This window comes from Carcharhinus amblyrhynchos, chromosome 20, assembly GCF_965287045.1.
Source record: "Carcharhinus amblyrhynchos chromosome 20, sCarAmb.v2.hapA, whole genome shotgun sequence".
Classification (NCBI taxonomy): domain Eukaryota; kingdom Metazoa; phylum Chordata; class Chondrichthyes; order Carcharhiniformes; family Carcharhinidae; genus Carcharhinus; species Carcharhinus amblyrhynchos.
In genome coordinates this window covers 52,071,812-52,093,082 of record NC_137343.1, presented here as the reverse complement: position 1 = coordinate 52,093,082, position 21,271 = coordinate 52,071,812, and the positions used below count along the sequence as shown (strand labels likewise).

The 21,271-nt window shown below is 53.1% G+C and overlaps 1 protein-coding gene across 1 annotated transcript in view; it reads left to right on the top strand.

Annotated features, from left to right (window-relative positions):
- mmp11a (matrix metallopeptidase 11a) overlaps positions 1–21,271 on the top strand; it is a 61,929-nt gene that overhangs the window by 36,928 nt on the left and 3,730 nt on the right. Inside the window, exons 2-5 of the mRNA XM_080208556.1 lie at positions 276–409; positions 5,140–5,366; positions 7,743–7,947; positions 20,616–20,873. Coding sequence (XP_080064682.1) covers positions 276–409; positions 5,140–5,366; positions 7,743–7,947; positions 20,616–20,873 — 824 coding nt within the window. The remainder of the gene's footprint in view (positions 1–275; positions 410–5,139; positions 5,367–7,742; positions 7,948–20,615; positions 20,874–21,271) is intronic.

The window sequence follows — 21,271 nt, the reverse complement described above, 5'->3', positions numbered from 1 at the left end:
AGGGCAGGGGTGAGAGCACATTGAGATTACTGTGGGTCTCCTTGCTGAGGAACAGATATCATTGTTTTAGAAGCTGACTGACTCCTGGGGTGGAGGGGGCTTATCCTGTGAAAAAAGATCGGGCAGGTTGTGTCTGCGTCCATTGGAGTTTGGGAGAAGGTGAGGTGGTTTTTCCGGTTTCCTCACTCTGGTTTTTGCTGTTGTTTTTCTGTCAGAAAACAGCCTCCCAGTGTCTGAATGGAATAATGTCAGATGGTTCCTTTATCACCTTGCAGGTATTGGCATGGAGATAATTTACCATTCGATGGTCCGGGTGGGGTTCTGGCTCATGCTTTCTACCCGCAGACCCCACAGGCTGGAAATATTCACTTTGACTATGACGAACTGTGGACCACAGACAATAACAAGGGTAAGTCTGGTCACAACTGGAAACAGACGTTACTGAAGTCATCCTGATATCCCGTCAGATTCGGGGAAGACAGTGAATATATCCTGCCAGAAAATGCTGGCATTTCCAGCCGTTCCCACATCCCATTAATAATTTGAAAATAAATGAGAGTTGAAGACACAAATTCTCGTCCCCATTCTCTGTGTCCATCTCGGTCCACTCTGCCTCTGTCTGTCCTGATAGGATCGAACTGGTGACAGCACTGGTCCATGCCAAATGCCTGGGGGGGGGGGCGGTGTGTGTGTGTGTGTGTGTGTGTGTGTGTGTGTGTGTGTGTGTGTGTGTGTGTGTGTGTGTGTGTGTAGGGGGGGGTAACAAATATGTCTGCGTGTGTCTGAGTGTATATCTGGATGTTTATGTTGGGGGGGGATGTGTCTGGGTGTGTGTTGGGGGGTGTGTGAGGGTGTGTGTTGGGGGGTGTGTCTGGGTGTGTGTTGGGGGGTGTATCTGGGTGTGTGTTGGGGGGGTGTGTCTGGGTGTGTGTTGGGGGGGGGTGTGAGGGTGTGTGTTGGGGGGTGTGTCTGGGTGTGTGTTGGGGGGTGTATCTGGGTGTGTGTTGGGGGGGTGTGTCTGGGTGTGTGATGGGGGGATGTGTCTGGGTGTGTGTTGGGGGGGTGTGTCTGGGTGTGTGTTGGGGGGGTGTGTGAGGGTGTGTGTTGGGGGGGTGTGTCTGGGTGTGTGATGGGGGGGTGTGTCTGGGTGTGTGATGGGGGGATGTGTCTGGGTGTGTGTTGGGGGGGTGTGTGAGGGTGTGTGTTGGGGGGGGTGTGTCTGGGTGTGTGTTGGGGGGTGTGTCTGGGTGTGTGTTGGGGGGTGTGTCTGGGTGTGTGTTGGGGGGTGTGTCTGGGTGTGTGTTGGGGGGGTGTGTCTGGGTGTGTGTTGGGGGGTGTGTCTGGGTGTGTGTTGGGGGGGTGTGTGAGGGTGTGTGTTGGGGGGTGTGTCTGGGTGTGTGTTGGGGGGATGTGTCTGGGTGTGTGTTGGGGGGGTGTGTCTGGGTGTGTGTTGGGGGGATGTGTCTGGGTGTGTGTTGGGGGGGTGTGTCTGGGTGTGTGTTGGGGGGATGTGTCTGGGTGTGTGTTGGGGGGGTGTGTCTGGGTGTGTGTTGGGGGGGTGTGTGAGGGTGTGTGTTGGGGGGTGTGTCTGGGTGTGTGTTGGGGGGATGTGTCTGGGTGTGTGTTGGGGGGGTGTGTGAGGGTGTGTGTTGGGGGGTGTGTCTGGGTGTGTGTTGGGGGGGTGTGTCTGGGTGTGTGTTGGGGGGGTGTGTGAGGGTGTGTGTTGGGGGGTGTGTCTGGGTGTGTGTTGGGGGGATGTGTCTGGGTGTGTGTTGGGGGGTGTGTCTGGGTGTGTGTTGGGGGGGTGTGTGAGGGTGTGTGTTGGGGGGGTGTGTCTGGGTGTGTGTTGGGGGGGTGTGTGAGGGTGTGTGTTGGGGGGGTGTGTCTGGGTGTGTGTTGGGGGGTGTGTCTGGGTGTGTGTTGGGGGGGTGTGTCTGGGTGTGTGTTGGGGGGGGTGTGTCTGGGTGTGTGTTGGGGGGGTGTGTCTGGGTGTGTGTTGGGGGGGTGTGTCTGGGTGTGTGTTGGGGGGTGTGTCTGGGTGTGTGTTGGGGGGATGTGTGAGGGTGTGTGTTTGGGGGTGTGTCTGGGTGTGTGTTGGGGGGGTGTGTGAGGGTGCGTGTTGGGGGGTGTGTCTGGGTGTGTGTTGGGGGGATGTGTGAGGGTGTGTGTTGGGGGGTGTGTCTGGGTGTGTGTTGGGGGGATGTGTCTGGGTGTGTGTTGGGGGGGTGTGTGAGGGTGTGTGTTGGGGGGTGTGTCTGGGTGTGTGTTGGGGGGGTGTGTGAGGGTGTGTGTTGGGGGGTGTGTCTGGGTGTGTGTTGGGGGGGTGTGTGAGGGTGTGTGTTGGGGGGGTGTGTCTGGGTGTGTGTTGGGGGGTGTGTCTGGGTGTGTGTTGGGGGGATGTGTCTGGGTGTGTGTTGGGGGGGTGTGTGAGGGTGTGTGTTGGGGGGTGTGTCTGGGTGTGTGTTGGGGGGGTGTGTCTGGGTGTGTGTTGGGGGGGTGTGTGAGGGTGTGTGTTGGGGGGTGTGTCTGGGTGTGTGTTGGGGGGGTGTGTGAGGGTGTGTGTTGGGGGGGGGTGTCTGGGTGTGTGTTGGGGGGTGTGTGAGGGTGTGTGTTGGGGGGGTGTGTCTGGGTGTGTGTTGGGGGGGTGTGTCTGGGTGTGTGTTGGGGGGGTGTGTGAGGGTGTGTGTGGGGGGGTGTGTCTGGGTGTGTGTTGGGGGGGTGTGTGAGGGTGTGTGTTGGGGGGGGTGTCTGGGTGTGTGTTGGGGGGTGTGTCTGGGTGTGTGTTGGGGGTGTGTGTCTGGGTGTGTGTTGGGGGGGTGTGTCTGGGTGTGTGTTGGGGGGGGGTGTCTGGGTGTGTGTTGGGGGGTGTGTGAGGGTGTGTGTTGGGGGGTTGTGTCTGGGTGTGTGCTGGGGGGGTGTGTCTGGGTGTGTGTTGGGGGGTGTGTCTGGGTGTGTGTTGGGGGGTGTGTCTGGGTGTGTGTTGGGGGGGTGTGTGAGGGTGTGTGTTGGGGGGTGTGTCTGGGTGTGTGTTGGGGGTGTGTGTCTGGGTGTGTGTTGGGGGGTGTGTGAGGGTGTGTGTTGGGGGGGTGTGTGTGGGTGTGTGGTGGGGGGGTGTGTCTGGGTGTGTGTTGGGGGGTGTGTCTGGGTGTGTGTTGGGGGGGTGTGTCTGGGTGTGTGTTGGGGGGTGTGTGAGGGTGTGTGTTGGGGGGTGTGTGAGGGTGTGTGTTGGGGGGTGTGTGAGGGTGTGTGTTGGGGGTGTGTGTCTGGGTGTGTGTTGGGGGGTGTGTGAGGGTGTGTGTTGGGGGGGTGTGTGAGGGTGTGTGTTGGGGGAGTGTGTGAGGGTGTGTGTTGGGGGGGTGTGTCTGGGTGTGTGTTGGGGGGGGTGTCTGGGTGTGTGTTGGGGGGGTGTGTGAGGGTGTGTGTTGGGGGGGTGTGTCTGGGTGTGTGTTGGGGGTGTGTGTCTGGGTGTGTGTTGGGGGGTGTGTGAGGGTGTGTGTTGGGGGGGTGTGTGAGGGTGTGTGTTGGGGGGGTGTGTCTGGGTGTGTGTTGGGGGGGTGTCTGGGTGTGTGTTGGGGGGGTGTGTGAGGGTGTGTGTTGGGGGGGTGTGTGAGGGTGTGTGTTGGGGGGGTGTGTGAGGGTGTGTGTTGGGGGTGTGTCTGGGTGTGTGTTGGGGGGGTGTGTGTGGGTGTGTGTTGGGGGGGTGTGCCTGGGTGTGTGTTGGGGGGGTGTGTGTGGGTGTGTGTTGGGGGGGGTGTGTGTGGGTGTGTGTTGGGGGGGGTGTGTGAGGGTGTGTGTGGGTGTGTGTTGGGGGGTGTGTGAGGGTGTGTGTTGGGGGGGGGTACAGGTACATTTGGGTTTGCCGGGATGTGAGCTCTGTGATGGCTTCTGCGAGGTTATGGTTCTCATGGTGGAATAGCCACTGACTCAGTCACAGCTCCATATATGGGACGTCCCATTGGGAGATTGGGGAGGGAGAATTGGATGTTGTGGGGGGTTGGGGGGCACGGGGATGGGGGATGTGTGTGGGGGGGTGGGGGATGGGGGATGTGTGTGGGGGGGTGGGGGATGGGGGATGTGTGTGGGGGGGGTGGGGGATGGGGGATGTGGGTGGGGGGGGTGGGGGATGGGGGATGTGTGTGGGGGGGTGGGGGATGGGGGATGTGTGTGGGGGGGGTGGGGGATGGGGGATGTGGGTGGGGGGGTGGGGGATGGGGGATGTGTGTGGGGGGGGTGGGGGATGGGGGATGTGGGTGGGGGGGGTGGTGGATGGGGGATGTGTGTGGGGGGGTGGGGGATGGGGGATGTGGGTGGGGGGGGTGGGGGATGTGGGTGGGGGGGTGGGGGATGGGGGATGTGTGTGTGGGGGGTGGGGGATGGGGGATGTGGGGGGATGGGGGATGTGTGTTGGGGGGGGGATGGGGGATGTGTGTGGGGGGGGTGGGGGATGGGGGATGTGTGTGGGGGGGGTGGGGGATGGGGGATGTGGGTGGGGGGGTGGGGGATGGGGGATGTGGGTGGGGGGGGTGGGGGATGGGGGATGTGGGTGGGGGGGGTGGGGGATGTGGGTGGGGGGGTGGGGGATGGGGGATGTGTGTGTGGGGGGGTGGGGGATGGGGGATGTGGGGGGATGGGGGATGTGTGTTGGGGGGGGGATGGGGGATGTGTGTGGGGGGGGGTGGGGATGGGGGATGTGCGTGGGGGGGTGGGGATGGGGGATGTGTGTGGGGGGGGGATGGGGGATGTGTGTGGGGGGTATGGGGGGGTTGGGGGATGGGGGATGTGTGTGGGGGGGGGATGGGGGATGTGTGTGTGGGGGGTGGGGGATGTGTGTGGGGGGGGTGGGGATGGGGGATGTGTGGGGGGGGGGATGGGGGATGTGTGTGGGGGGTATGGGGGGGTTGGGGGATGGGGGATGTGTGTGGGGGGGGGATGGGGGATGTGTGTGTGGGGGGTGGGGGTTGTGTGTGGGGGGTATGGGGGGGGTTGGGGAATGTGTGTGTGGGGGGGTGGGTTGGGGGGGGAGGGTGGGCCGGGGGTTTATGGGCTGTCAGGAGTGACGGTGATTCAGGCTGGTGATAAAGTCCCTGCTGTATCGGAGACCAGGCCGTTGTGACACGGCGGCTTTTATTCCGTGGACAGGTACGGACCTCCTTCAAGTAACAGCTCACGAGTTTGGCCACGTCCTTGGACTGCAACACTCACGAGTCCCAAAATCCTTGATGTCGCCTTATTACACTTCCCATTACCCACTGAGCTTGGCCGAGGATGACAGACAAGGGATACAATATCTATATGGTCGCAAGGACAGCTTTGACCAGGAGCTGGAAACCAATGAACTGCCCAGAGTTCATCACCATGGAAATGAGGTACAGAAACTTCACCCTCACACCAGGAGATCACTTAACCCTTTTCGCTGGAGCCTAGCTGCTCTGTATCTTCACTCCATTCGCCCAGTCTCACTCTCTAACCCACAAAATCCTTCATCAGTAAAAAAGCTCTCAATCTCAGTCCAAACACTTCCAATTATCTCCGAGCATCCACAGAAATGTGAGGGAGAGATTTCCAGATCGCACTAACCTTTGTGTGTACGGCTTAACTCTTACACAGCCTGGCTCTGATTATAAGCTTATCACCCGATTAAATTACCCAATCGTTAACTCTGCCTCCAGGAATGGGACAGCTTCACCATTTGTGTCCCTGGTAATTTTCCCCGATCGGTGTCACTGCCCAGCCACACCGTCACCGTTCGAACACTGGGGAGAGTTTCCAGCCAGCTCTCTCCCATTGCGGGGACGGCCAGTCCCAACTGTACAACCATCAAATGTAAAATAACACATTGCAGACACTCTCAGGTGACGTGATTGGCCAGTCTTTGCCCCCAGCGATGCCCCAACTGCTCAGTTTGTGTGGCTGTGGGGATGGGGCCTGGGTGGGATTGTTATTGGTGTAGACCCAACAGGCCAAATGACCTCCTTCTCCACTGGAGGGATCCTGATAAAGGCTGAGATTTAAATACTTACTCAGAATAAATCCACAAAATCCCCCAAGTTTTGAATAAACAAAAATAAACTTTGCTAAACAAGATCAGAAAGATAAAGGAATTTACAATATCTATTTACAAGTCAGGTACTCTTTCCTAAGGTAGAAGAGTCAAGTACTAGGGGACATAGGTTTAAGCTATATGGGGAAAATTTTAGGGGAGATGTGCGAGGTAGGTTTTTTACACAGAGTGGTGAATGTCTGGAAGGCGCTGCCTGGGGAGATGGAGGGAGCAGATGCAATAGCAGCATTTAAGGGACGTTGAGACAAATATATGAATAGGATGGGAATGGAAAGGTATGGACTCCATAAGTACATATGATTTTAGTTTAGGCAGACATCATGGTCAGTGCAGGATTGGAAGGCTGAAGGAACTGTTCCTGTGCTGTAATGTTCTTTGTCCTTTGTTGTACTATAACATTCAGAGTTAATATGAGCTACACATGCATTAACAGGCAAATTTTGGTAAAACACTGCACAAAAAATGGCAAAAGCAACCAAAACAGATCCCATGGATTTCTCAGTGGCCCAGTCAGGTGGCAGGAAGCAGTGAGTCAAGCAGTTCTGTCGAAATGTCTTTTCTCTCATGAGGGAGTCCATATTTTCCCTTTTTGAAGATTCAGTCTCTGTATTCCCCTAATACCACTCCCACTCAGATTACCTCAATGAATACACACCTCACATGATTTCAATCTCACCTGGAGAATATAATTCCCTGGATTTCTGAGTCTGCACTCCAACCTCGACCTAATCACTCAATTCTAGCTCTTTGATAAATGGCTAGCTTCACTGGGCTGGCACTGTCCCTGAATTTCACCAAACTCCAATTGCCCCATCTATACATAGCTTTAACTTGTGCCCAAGTCTCCTGTAGAGTCCTAACCAGTGATCATCTTCCAACTTCTCAGCTCCCCAGGGCTTCTCCTGAGCCCTAACTGCAAGGAACGGCAACAGGTCTGCTGCCTGGAGCCTGCTCAGCGCAGCAGTGTTTTGGTCTGGTACACTGACCTAACAAAAATACAGATAAGTTAAAACTTTCTTAAGCTTCACCCATCTCCATAATGATGTGGCCTTCCAGAATGTATTTTAATTAATTGAAGCTTCAACTCTGAAAACAAGACAAATCTCTTGGCTGTGTTCCTTTGTCAGTAGTGTAGACACTTGCATCCCCAGTTCTCCAGCTATATCAGCCCAGGTGCTGTTTGCTGATCTTACTTTTCCTGATCCCTTAGATCAACAAAGCTTCAAACTTTTAAGTGTAAATAGTCTTCAAACTGCTTTTGTTGCATTTAACCTATTTTCTCCAGTTAAACCCTAATCTTCCCAAAGCTAAACATTACCTGTAAAGTATTTCTAAGATCCATGAACTGGGTATTTATGACACCCTCCTGATTTGTGCTTTGTGGATGGTGCACAGGCTCTGGGGAGTCAGGAGGTGTGTTGCTCTCCGAGAAGTTTCCTCCCTGTTGTGTAGTCACGGTGTTGATGTGGTTTGTGCAGCTGAGCTTTGAGACAGTGATGCTGCCAGGATGATGGTGTTGTTGAAGTTCAGCAGCAACGTCTTGTGAACAAAGCCCTAGCGTTTTGATGCAATGAGTGAGTTTCCTGGTGTGACTCTGGGTACAGGTAGTGACTCTGAGACAGGTGGGATCACTGTGCTGGGCCTTGGAGTTGTGTAATGATTATCAGTTGTTTATTTGCAGCTGGATGTCTGTCAGACTGACTTTGACGCCGTGTCAATGATCCGTGGAGAACTCTTCTTCTTTAAATCCAAGTACGTGTGGAGGTTGAGGGACCGACACTTACAGCCCGGATACCCAGCGCTGGCCTCCCGGCACTGGTGGGGAATTCCTGACCACATCGACGCCGGATTTGAGGACTCGGCGGGGAACTTTTGGTTCTTCCGAGGTTTGATTTCCTTTCTTGTGATTTTAATGTGCTTCAGTTTTACAACTTCTCAATCCACTATCCTCCAAACCATCTCAGAATGGGCTACATGTATAAAATGGTGCACTTGACCAGAGATAGCAGTCAATCCTGGGACTGGGGAGGTGGGGGGTCTATCGTACTGGTCAATGGTGGAATGGGGGGGGTCTATCGTACTGGTCAATGGTGGGAATGGGGGGGTCTATCGTACTGGTCAATGGTGGGACTGGGGGGGGGTCTATCGTACTGGTCAATGGTGGAATGGGGGGGGTCTATCGTACTGGTCAATGGTGGGAATGGGGGGGTCTATCGTACTGGTCAATGGTGGGACTGGGGGGGGGTCTATCGTACTGGTCAATGGTGGAATGGGGGGGTCTATCGTACTGGTCAATGGTGGAATGGGGGGGTCTATCGTACTGGTCAATGGTGGAATGGGGGGGTCTATCGTACTGGTCAATGGTGGAATGGGGGGGTCTATCGTACTGGTCAATGGTGGAATGGGGGGGTCTATCGTACTGGTCAATGGTGGAATGGGGGGGTCTATCGTACTGGTCAATGGTGGAATGGGGGGGTCTATCGTACTGGTCAATGGTGGAATGGGGGGGGTCTATCGTACTGGTCAATGGTGGAATGGGGGGGGTCTATCGTACTGGTCAATGGTGGAATGGGGGGGTCTATCGTACTGGTCAATGGTGGAACGGGGGGGGTCTATCGTACTGGTCAATGGTGGGACTGGGGGGGGGGTCTATCGTACTGGTCAATGGTGGACTGGGGGGGTCTATCGTACTGGTCAATGGTGGACTGGGGGGGGTCTATCGTACTGGTCAATGGTGGGACTGGGGGGGGGTCTATCGTACTGGTCAATGGTGGACTGGGGGGGGTCTATCGTACTGGTCAATGGTGGACTGGGGGGTCTATCGTACTGGTCAATGGTGGAACGGGGGGGGGTCTATCGTACTGGTCAATGGTGGGACTGGGGGGGGGTCTATTGTACTGGTCAATGGTGGACTGGGGGGGGTCTATCGTACTGGTCAATGGTGGACTGGGGGGGGTCTATCGTACTGGTCAATGGTGGAATGGGGGGGTCTATCGTACTGGTCAATGGTGGAATGGGGGGGTCTATCGTACTGGTCAATGGTGGGACTGGGGGGGTCTATCGTACTGGTCAATGGTGGACTGGGGGGGGTCTGTAGGTCAGTTATGATCAGTGATGGCTCTGGAGCGATGTTTTTTATTCATTCATGGAACATGGGCATCACTGCCTGGCCAGTCTTTACTGGTGTCATAGTGGACAGTGAAGAACATTATCTCCAATTGCAATGAGATCTTGATCAATTGGGCCAGTGGGCTGCTGAATGGCAGATGGAGTTTAATTTAGATAAATGTGAGGTGATGCATTTTGGTAGATTGAACCAGGGCAGGACTTACTCAGTTAATGGTAGGGCACTGGGGAGAGTTACAGAACAAATAGATCTAGGGGTACAGATCCATAGCTTATTGAAAGTGGAGTCACAGGTGGACAGAGTGGTGAAGAAGGCATTCGGCATGCTTGGTTTCATCGGTCAGAACATTGAATACAGGAATCGGGATGTCTTGTTGATGTTGTACAAGACATTGGTAAGGCCACACTTGGAATACTGTGTACAGTTCTGGTCACCCTATTATAGAAAGGATATTATTAAACCAGAAAGAGTGCAGAAAAGATTTACTAGGATGTTACCGGGACTTGATGGATTGAGTTATAAGGAGAGGCTGGGTAGACTGGGACTTTTTTCTCTGGAGTGTAGGAGGCTGAGGGGTGATCTTATAGAGGTCTATAAAATAATGAGAGGCACAGATCAGCTAGATAGTCAATATCTTTTCCCCAAAGTTAGGGGGGTCTAAAACTAGAGGGCATAGGTTTAAGGCGAGAGGGGAGAGATACAGAAGGGTCCAGAGGGGCAATCATTTTCATACAGAGGGTGGTGAGTGTCTGGAACAAGCTGCCAGAGGCAGTAGTAGAGGCGGGAACAATTTTATCTTTTAAAAACCATTTAGACAGTTACATGGGGACGATGGGTATAGAGGGATATGGGCCAAATGTTGGCAATTGGGACTAGCTTAGGGGTTTTTGAAAAAAAGGGCGGCATGGACAAGTTGGGCTGAAGGGCCTGATTCCAGACTGTAAACCTCTATGACTCTATAACTCTACTGCCCATTCCGAGCTGCCCTTGAGAAGGTGGTGGTGAGCTGCCTTCTGGAATCACTGCAGTCTACGTGCTGTGGGTTGACCCACAATGCTGTTAGGGAGGGAATTCCAGGATTTTAACTCAGTGATTACGAAGGAGCGGTGATATATTTCCACAACAGAATGGTGAGGAGCTTGGAGGTGGTGGAGCTCCCATATCTGTGGGTCAGTACTGGTCAGTGGTGGGACGGGAGGGGTCTGTGGGTCAGCACTGGTCAGTGGTGGGACGGGAGGGGTCTGTGGGTCAGTGTTGGTCAGTGGTGGGACGGGAGGGGTCTGTGGGTCAGTACTGGTCAGTGGCGGGACGGGAGGGGTCTGTGGGTCAGCGTTGGTCAGTGGTGGGACGGGAGGGGTCTGTGGGTCAGTACTGGTCAGTGGTGGGACGGGAGGGGTCTGTGGGTCAGCGTTGGTCAGTGGTGGGACGGGAGGGGTCTGTGGGTCAGTACTGGTCAGTGGTGGGACGGGAGGGGTCTGTGGGTCAGTACTGGTCAGTGGTGGGACGGGAGGGGTCTGTGGGTCAGTACTGGTCAGTGGTGGGACGGGAGGGGTCTGTGGGTCAGCACTGGTCAGTGGTGGGACGGGAGGGGTCTGTGGGTCAGTGTTGGTCAGTGGTGGGACGGGAGGGGTCTGTGGGTCAGTACTGGTCAGTGGCGGGACGGGAGGGGTCTGTGGGTCAGCGTTGGTCAGTGGTGGGACGGGAGGGGTCTGTGGGTCAGTACTGGTCAGTGGTGGGACGGGAGGGGTCTGTGGGTCAGCGTTGGTCAGTGGTGGGACGGGAGGGGTCTGTGGGTCAGTACTGGTCAGTGGTGGGACGGGAGGGGTCTGTGGGTCAGTACTGGTCAGTGGTGGGACGGGAGGGGTCTGTGGGTCAGTGTTGGTCAGTGGTGGGACGGGAGGGGTCTGTGGGTCAGTGTTGCTCAGTGGTGGGACGGGAGGGGTCTGTGGGTCAGTACTGGTCAGTGGTGGGACGGGAGGGCTCTGTGGGTCAGTGTTGGTCAGTGGTGCGACGGGAGGGGTCTGTGGGTCAGTGTTGGTCAGTGGTAGGACGGGAAGGGTCTGTGGGTCAGTACTGGTCAGTGGTGGGACAGGAGAGGTCTGTGGGTCAGTACTGGTCAGTGGTGGGACGAGAGGGGTCTGTGGGTCAGTGTTGGTCAGTGGTGGGACAGGAGGGGTCTGTGGGTCAGTACTGGTCAGTGGTGGGACGGGAGGGGTCTGTGGGTCAGTGTTGGTCAGTGGTGGGACGGGAGGGGTCTGTGGGTCAGTGTTGGTCAGTGGTGGGACGGGAGGGGTCTGTGGGTCAGTGTTGGTCAGTGGTGGGACGAGAGGGGTCTGTGGGTCAGTGTTGGTCAGTGGTGGGACGGGAAGGGTCTGTGGGTCAGTACTGGTCAGTGGTGGGACAGGAGAGGTCTGTGGGTCAGTACTGGTCAGTGGTGGGACGGGAGGGGTCTGTGGGTCAGTACTGGTCAGTGGTGGGACGGGAGAGGTCTATGGGTCAGTGTTGGTCAGTGGTGGGACGGGAGGGGTCTGTGGGTCAGTGTTGGTCAGTGGTGGGACGGGAGGGGTCTGTGGGTCAGTACTGGTCAGTGGTGGGACAGGAGGGGTCTGTGGGTCAGTACTGGTCAGTGGTGGGACGGGAGGGGTCTGTGGGTCAGTACTGGTCAGTGGTGGGACGGGAGGGGTCTGTGGGTCAGTGTTGGTCAGTGGTGGGACGGGAGGGGTCTGTGGGTCAGTACTGGTCAGTGGTGGGACGGGAGGGGTCTGTGGGTCAGTGTTGGTCAGTGGTGGGACGGGAGGGGTCTGTGGGTCAGTGCTGGTCAGTGGTGGGACGGGAGGGGTCTGTGGGTCAGTACTGGTCAGTGGTGGGACGGGAGGGGCCTGTGGGTCAGTGTTGGTCAGTGGTGGGACGGGAGGGGCCTGTGGGTCAGTGTTGGTCAGTGGTGGGACGGGAGGGGTCTGTGGGTCAGTACTGGTCAGTGGTGGGACGGGAGGGGTCTGTGGGTCAGTACTGGTCAGTGGTGGGACGGGAGGGGTCTGTGGGTCAGTGTTGGTCAGTGGTGGGATGGGAGGGGTCTGTGGGTCAGTACTGGTCAGTGGTGGGACGGGAGGGGTCTGTGGGTCAGTACTGGTCAGTGGTGGGACGGGAGGGGTCTGTGGGTCAGTGTTGGTCAGTGGTGGGATGGGAGGGGTCTGTGGGTCAGTACTGGTCAGTGGTGGGACGGGAGGGGTCTGTGGGTCAGTGTTGGTCAGTGGTGGGACGGGAGGGGTCTGTGGGTCAGTACTGGTCAGTGGTGGGACGGGAGGGGTCTGTGGGTCAGTACTGGTCAGTGGTGGGACGGGAGGGGTCTGTGGGTCAGTACTGGTCAGTGGTGGGACAGGAGGGTTCTGTGGGTCAGTGTTGGTCAGTGGTGGGACGGTAGGGGTCTTTGGGTCAGTGTTGGTCAGTGGTGGGACGGGAGGGGTCTTTGGGTCAGTGTTGGTCAGTGGTGGGACGGGAGGGGTCTGTGGGTCAGTACTGGTCAGTGGTGGGACGGGAGGGGTCTGTGCGTCAGTGTTGGTTAGTGGTGGGACGGGACGGGTTTATGGGTCAGAGTCAGTCAGCACTTGGACTGGGTGGGCGGGGGGTTCTATGGGTCAGTACTGGTCAGTGGAAGGAGTTTCAGAGCGTCACGAACTCTGAGGTCATCTCATGAGAGCATCATTGCAGTGACAGCAGGGTACAGTCTTTAGAGACTAAATAGACTGGGTCTGTACTCGTTGGAGTTTAGAAGAATGAGGGGAGATCTCATTGAGACGTATAAGATGATGAATGGGATGGATAGGATAGAGGTGGAGAGACTCTTCCCGCTCAGAAAGGACAGTAGGACTAGGGGGCACAGCCTCAAGATAAAAGGGGGGCGGTTTAGAACGGAGTTGAGGAGGAACTTCTTCACTCAAAGGGTGGTGAATCTCTGGAATTCTCTGCCCGTTGAAGTGGTGGAGGCTGCCTCGCTAAATATTTTTAAGATGCGGGTTGATGGGTTTTTGATAAGCGAGGGGATTAAGGGTTATGGGGAGAGGGCGGGAATGTGGAACTGAGCCACGACAGATCAGCCATGATCTTATTGAATGGCGGGGCAGGCTCGATGGGCTGGATGGCCTACTCCTGCTCCTATTTCTTGTTCTTACGTTTACCTTTGCTGAATCTAGAATTGTTGCTGGAATTGTGAGCAGGTTTTAATCGGGAGGTTCTGAGAATGTCACTGGATTAGTGACCCATTCTGTGGGGACAGGGGTTCAAACCCCTCTGCCCCCACACTTAGATAATTATCACTCTCGAATGGAAAGTTAGTCTGTGTAACGATGATCATGAAACCACTGCCGATTGTCGGAAAAACCCATCTGGTTCACCAATATCCTTTTGGGGGTAAATCTGCTGCCCCTACCTGGTCTGGCTGAGATGTGAAGGGCAGTGAGGATGGGCAGCTGGATACCCACATCCCATGAAAAAAAAATATGATTATAGAAATATAATTCACCAGGGATATGCGTGTGAATGTTTAATATGTTGTTGTTCCTTTCGTTACCATGGTGCAGGAAATATATTCAATTGCACTTGTAGCCCATTGCTGGTGGGAACTCACCTTTTTCTCGGATTTGTTTGTGAAGAGTTGAACTGACAGAGTGAGGAGTTGGGGGGAGATGGTATGGGCAGGGGCTGTCCCTATCGGAAGGAACTCTTCAAATGCTGACAATTAAAATGTAACAATCTGCTCCAACTTATAAATCAGAAAGGGTTTAATGAAGAAATTTCATTACTCCAAACTTGGGGCCTCATCCTGGGCCACTCCGAGCTCCCCACAATTCCACACAGCTTCTTATTTACACTGAGCCAACGGGTCAGCTGACCATCACATCATTCTGTCATTGGTTCCATGGGTCAGCTGACCCTTACAGCTTGTTACCATTGGTCGTGTTACATCCAATACAAGGTTCTCACCCGTTGCATTCTAACGGGGTGGGGGAGTGGCATCGGGGGCGGGGGAGGGAGAGGGGGTGGGTAGGGTAGGGTGATGGTCACTTCCCTCCAGTCTGAGTGACTCGCTGACCTTTGAGCTTTGAGCACATTCCTGTCACCCTGAGTATCGGTGCCGGTATCTGGTCTGGTATTCACCACCTCATCTTCCTCACTGTCTCTGTTTCTCCCTTTCTCTCTCTCTCTCTTCCTTTCTCTTCTGCCCTTTCTCTTTCATTCTCCCTTTCATCCTTTCCTTCTTCTGTTCTTTCCCTTTTTCATCTTCCTCCTCCCTTTTATCTTTGCCCTCACTGCGGGGTACCACACACACAGCCACGCTGGAGCTGGTCATTGGCGACTGGGTGTTTCTGGGCAGTTGGAGAGTGCCGATGACAGAGCTGTGGCCCAGGGCTGCCGTTCCTCCCAGGTGTTATAGGCTTTGAAAGCGTCTTGTGTTTACCTCTTTCAAACTGTTCCAAGTACAAAGAGGTTGAGAAGCTTGGATTCCCTCAGGATAAAGACTGGCAACTCTCGAGAACCTGTCAAAAACTTGCCCAAAGTGTTTTCTTGTGGTTGTACAGCAGCTGGAGAGCAATGGAATGTAATGAAAAGTCCTGGTTAATTTGTTGGTGTCTGGATTGCCTCCTGTGTACGGTTAACCACATGCTGTAGCAATGGGAAGCTAACATTCCCACCAATCCAGCTGCCCCTCACTCTGACTGTGGATCTCACAGGGAAAGTTGATATTATTTGATGATCTGTCAAACAGCCCCCTGTGTGTACAGCTGGAAACCTCTCAATCTGGCTCCAACACTGCTGTTTTATTGAGGGCAGTGCCTAGGATGAGTGGCAGCTGGTTTCAGGGTGTTTTGTGTTTCACACACAGCTCTGGAGGCTTGTACGTTTCAACATAAACCATCTCCACCATGTATGGCTGCTGTCTCAGACCTTACTGCAGACAGTTACCATCACATGACTCTCTACACCTTACTGTTCTCCAGCCCAGCATTAACCCTTGCCCTGCTGGACATCCCCGTCCGACAGCCATCAGCTGCTGCAGCTAACACATCTTTCCCTAGGAGGCAGCTGCTGATCACCTGGTGTGGGAAGCTCTAGCTCCTGAAGCTCTATTCTCAGTAATCAGTCTGTGTGTAACACAGAACTCAGAACCAATCACCAACTGACAGAGAAATCCATCCCATCCCATATTGATCAGACATAAGGCAAGAAAGTTTCAAAGGGTCAGTGATGGAACAGAATGGACTTTCAGGTCAGTGTTTGTAATGACGGAACAGGAAGGTCTATGTGAGTCAACGATTGGACAGGAACACTTATTTGGAATATTATCAAAAGTAAATGGAAAAATGTGGGTTGATTAGGAAGAGCCGGCATGGATTTCTAGAGGGGAAATTATGTTTAACTTGCTGGAGTGTTTTGAGGAGTTAATGAATGAGAGGGTTGATGAGGGGAATGCTGTTGATGTGGTGTATGTGGACTTTCAGAAAGCATTTGGTCCAGTGCCACACACAACAGATTTGTGAGGAAGGTTATAACTCGTGGAATGAAGGGACAGCAGCTAACAAAATTAGCTGAATAATAGAAATCAGAGGCTGGAGGAAGGTTTGGAATGGTGTTCCCGGGGGTTGTATTGGGACCTTTGCTTTTCCTGATATATGTTAATGATCCAGACCTTGTTGTACAGGGAACAATTTCAGAATTTATGGACAATCTGAAACTGAGGAAGAGAGTTTAGAACTTCAGAGGATGTAGACAGGATGGTGGAGTGGGCAGATAGATGGCAGATAAAGTTCAATGTGGAAACGTGTGAAGTGATGCATTTTGGTAGAAAGAATATGGAGAGACAAAACAGAATATGGGATATAATTCCTCAAAGGGTGCAGGAGCAGAGAGAGCTGGATGTATCAGTGCAGAGATACAACTCCCCTGTACACTAGTCAGAGTAGGAAAAGGAGAATTAGGCAGATGAATGTGTGGCTTGAGAGCTGGTGTAGGAGGCAGGGATTTAGGTTTTTGGATTATTGGGATCTTTTCTGGGGAAGGGGTGACCTGTTCAAGGTTACACCTGAACTGGAGAGAGACTAACATCCTGGGAGGGGTTTAAACTAGTTTGGCAGCAGAGGGGGGCGGTGGGATCCAAAGCAGTAGGGAGACAGAAGAGAAGATTGAGGACAGCACAGAAGTTAGAGAGCACATTAAGGCAGTGTCAGTAATCCTAGCACCAGACAGATCGGGCAAAAGCAGGACAGAGAACAAGGGAAGCCCAGATTAAACTGCATTTATTTCAGTGTAAGAGGCCTGATGGGCAAGGCAGATGAATCAGGGCATGGATGGGTATATGGGACTGGGACATTATAGCTATTACTGAAACACGGCTAAAGGAGGGACAGGACTGGCAGCTTAATGTTCCAAGGTACAGATGCTACAGCAAAGATCGAACAGGAGGCAAGAGAGGAGGGGAAGTTGCTCTTTCGATTAGGGAAAGCATCACAGCCATACTGAGAGGGGATCATAGAATCATAGAACCCTACAGTGCAGAAGGAGGCCCTTCAGCCCATCGAGTCTGCACTGAACACAATCCCACCCAGGCCCTATCCCCATATCCCTACATATTATACCCACTAATCCCTCTAACCTACGCATCCCTGGACACTAAGGGACAATTTTAGCACAGCCAATCAACCTAACCCACACACCTTTGGACTGTGGGAGGAAACCGGAGCACCCGGAGGAAACCCACGCAGACACGAGGAGAATGTGCAAACTCCACACAGACAGTGACCCTGAGCCGGGAATCGAACCCAGGACCCTGGAGCTGTGAAGCAACAGTGCTAATCACTGTGCTACCGTGCCGCCCTACTGGGCACAGTTCTGGTCACCTCATTACTGGGATATATCCGAGGATTCAGCCACTGAGTCTGTATGGGTAGAACTGAGAAATAAGAAGGGGGAAATCACTTTGATAGGTTGTACTATAGGCCTGAAATAGTCAGTGGGAAATTGAGGAGCAAATATGTAAGGAGATTACAGATAGCTCCAAGAAAAATAGGGTGGTAATAGTGGGAGATTTTAACTTTCCCAACATTGACTGGGTCAGACATAGTATTAGAGGGTTGGATGGAGAGAAATTTGTTGAGTGTATTCAGGAAGAATTTCTCATTCAGAATGTGGCTGGCCCGACTAGAGAGGGGGCAAAACTTAGAACATAGAACATAGAACACTACAGCACAAACAGGCCCTTCGGCCCACAAGTTGCACCGATCACATCAACACCTACCAGGCTTATCTATAAATCCCAATCTCATTAAATCCCATATACTCATCCAGAAGTCTTTTAAAAAACCCCAGCGAGTTCGCCTCCACCACCACCGACGGCAGCCGATTCCACTCAGTCACCACCCTCTGAGTGAAAAACTTACCCCTAACATCTCCTCTGTACTTGCTTCCCTGCACCTTAAACCTGTGTCCTCTCGTAGCGATCATTTCAGCCCTGGGAAATAGCCTCTGAGAATCCACCCTATCTATTCCTCTCAACATTTTATAAACCTCTATCAGGTCGCCTCTCAACCTTCGTCTCTCCAGGGAGAAGAGACCTCGCTCCCTCAACCTATCTTCATAAGGCATGCCTCCGAATCCAGGCAACATCCTTGTAAATCTCCTCTGCACCCTCTCAATAGCTTCCACATCCTTCCTGTAGTGAGGTGACCAGAACTGAGCACAGTACTCCAAGTGGGGTCTGACAAGGGTCTTATAAAGTTGCAGCATTACCTCCCGACTCCTAAACTCAATCCCTCGATTAATGAAGGCCAGCACACCATATGCCTTCTTGACCACATCCTCCACCTGCGAGGCCAATTTGAGCGTCCTATGGACCCGGACCCCAAGATACTTCTGATCCTCAACACTGCTAAGACTCCTGCCCTTGATATTGTACTCCTGCATCCCATTGGAACTGCCAAAATGGACCACTACACATTTATCTGCGTTGAAGTCCATCTGCCACTTCTCCGCCCAGTCTTGCATCCTATCTATGTCTTGCTGCAACTTCTGACATCCCTCCAGACTATCCACAACACCACCAACCTTCGTATCGTCGGCGAACTTACTAACCCATCCCTCCACTTCCTCATCCAGATCATTTATGAAAATGACAAACAGCAAGGGTCCTAGAACAGATCCCTGGGGCACTCCACTGGTGACCGACCTCCATGCAGAAAAAGACCCATCCACAACCACTCTCTGCCTTCTGCAGGCAAGCCAGTTCTGGATCCACAAGGCCAAAGCCCCTTGGATCCCATGCCCTCTCACCTTCTCAAGAAGTCTTGCATGGGGGACCTTATCAAACGCCTTGCTGAAGTCCATGTAAACCACATCCACCGCTTTTCCTTCATCAATGTGTTCAGTCACATTTTCAAAGAACTCATAAGGCACAACCTGCCCTTGACAAAACTTTATCTCCTCTTGGGAAATAAGGAAGGGCAGATGAAAGAAGTGTCAGTGAGGGATCACTTTGGGACCAGTGACCATAATTCCATTACTTTTAAGATAGCTATGGAGAATGATAGGTCTGGCCCAAAAATTAAAATCCTAAATTGGGCAAGGCCCATTTTGATGGTATCAGGCAGGAACTTTCAACAGCTAACTGGGGGAGTCTGTGGGAAGGCAAAGGGACATCTGGTAAGTGGGAGGCTTTCAAGAGTGTGTTAACCAGGGTTAAGGGTAAGCACATTCCTTTTAGAGTGAAGGGCAAGGCTGGTAGAAGTAGGAAACCCTGGATGACTCGGGATATTGAGGCCCTGGTCAAGAAGAAGTAGGCACATGACATGCAGAGGCAGCTGGGATCAAGTGAATCCCTTGAAGAGTATCGGGGGTGTAGGAGTAGAGTTAAGAGAGAAATCAGGAGGGCAAAAAGGGGACACGAGATTGTTTTGGCAGATAAGGCAAAGGAGAATCCAAAGAGCTTCTACAAATACATAAAGGGCAAAAGAGTAACTAGGGAGAGAGTAGGGCCTGTTAAGGGTCAACAAGGTCATCTATGTGTGGATCTACAAGAAAGAGGTGAGATTCTAAATTAATATTTCTCATCAGTAGTTACTGTTGAGAAGAGCATGGATGTTAGGGAACTTGGGGAAATAAATAGTGATGTCTTGAGAAGTGTACATATTACAGGGGAACAGCTGCTGGAAGTCTTAAAGTGCATCAAGGTAGATAAATCTCCAGGATCTGATGAAATGTATCCCAGGACATTGTGGGAGGCTAGGGAGGAAATTGCGGGTTCCCTAGCGGAGATATTTGAATCATCGACAGTCACGGGTAAGGTGCCTGAAGATTAGAGGGTGGCAAATGTTGTGCCTTTGTTTAAAAAGGGCTGCAGGGAAAAGCCTGGGAACTACAGGCCAGTGAGCCTCACATCTGTGATGGGTAAGTTAACATAGAACATAGAACACTACAGCACAAACAGGCCCTTCGGCCCACGAGTTGCGCCGATCACATCAACACCTATCTATAACCCCCAATCCCATAAAACCCCATATACTCATCCAGAAGTCTTTTAAAAGACCCCAGCGAGTTCGCCTCCACCACCACTGACGGCAGCCGATTCCACTCACTCACCACCCTCTGAGTGAAAAACTTACCCCTAACATCACTTCTGTACTTTCCTCCCCGCACCTTAAACCTGTGTCCTCTCGTAGCGACCATTTCAACCCGGGGAAATAGCCTCTGAGAATCCACCCTATCCATTCCTCTCAAGTTGTTGGAAGTTATTTTGAGAGACAGGTTCTACAGGCATTTAGAGATGAAAGGACAGATTAGGGACAGTTAGTATGGCTTTGTGAATGGAAAATCATGTCTCACAAATTTGATTGAGTTTTTTGAAGAGGTAACCACGAAGGTAGATGAGGGCAGTGCAGTTGATGCTGTCTACATGGACTTTAGCAAGGCCTTTGACAAGGTACCACATGGTAGGTTGTTGCATAAGGTTAAATCTCACAGATCCAGGGTTGTATCTAATTGGATACAAAACTGGCTGTTTGCCAGAAGACAGAATGTAATTGTAGACGGTTGTTTTTCAAACTGGAGGCCTGTGACTGGGACACAGATACCGGGACACGGATACTGGAACAGGGATACCGGGACTGAGCGATCGGCACTGCGTTACCGGGACAGGGTTACCGGGTCAGGGTTACCGGGACAGGGTTACCGGGACACAGATACCGGGACAGGGTTACTGGGACTGAGCTGGGACTGAGCCGGGACTGAGCGGATTGCTGTGCAGGGAGTCGGTACAGACTGGATGCTGCAGTGACTCCCTGTCAATCTCAGATGTGTTGAATCCGGGTTCTGGTAATGAATTGGCCAAATTGATCACATATCCCGACCTCCTGACTCTTTGTCATCTCCAATTCCTTCCAGGCTCAAACTATTGGATCTACGATGGAGAAAACCAGGTGTCTGGCTCCAAACTAATCTCGGAGCTGGGGCTGTCTGCTCGAGAGGTGGATGCTGCTCTGATGTGGGGTTTAGAGGAGAAGAGGGTCTATATCTTCAAAGGGAGCCATTATTGGCGACTCAGTGTGAACCAGGATGTTGTGGACAGTGTTTACCCACACAGTACCAGTGACTGGCATGGTATCCCTGCCAACATTGATGGGGCATTCCAAGATCAGCACGGTAAGCTTCTTTACCATGGGCCAATCCAGGCTGGAGTTGGTGCCAGCTGCAGAGATCCAGTCGGGGGGCGCGTGGGGAGGGGGTGAATGAGATGGGAAATCCTTCCAGGGGGTCTGTACTGACGTGAGGAGTTTAAAATCTGCTGCTCACTCCCAGGAGGGGAGAGTTCAACTGTTAAAGTTTATTTATGAGTCAGAAGTAAGGCTTACATTAACACTGCAATGAGGTTACTGTGAAACTCCCCCAGTCACCACACCCCGGCGCCTGTTCGGGTCAATGCACCAAACCAACACGTCTTTCAGAATGTGGGAGGAAACCGGAGTATCCGGAGAAAACCCACACAGACACGGGGAGAACATGCAAACTCCACCCAGACAGTGAGCCGAGCCGGGAATCGA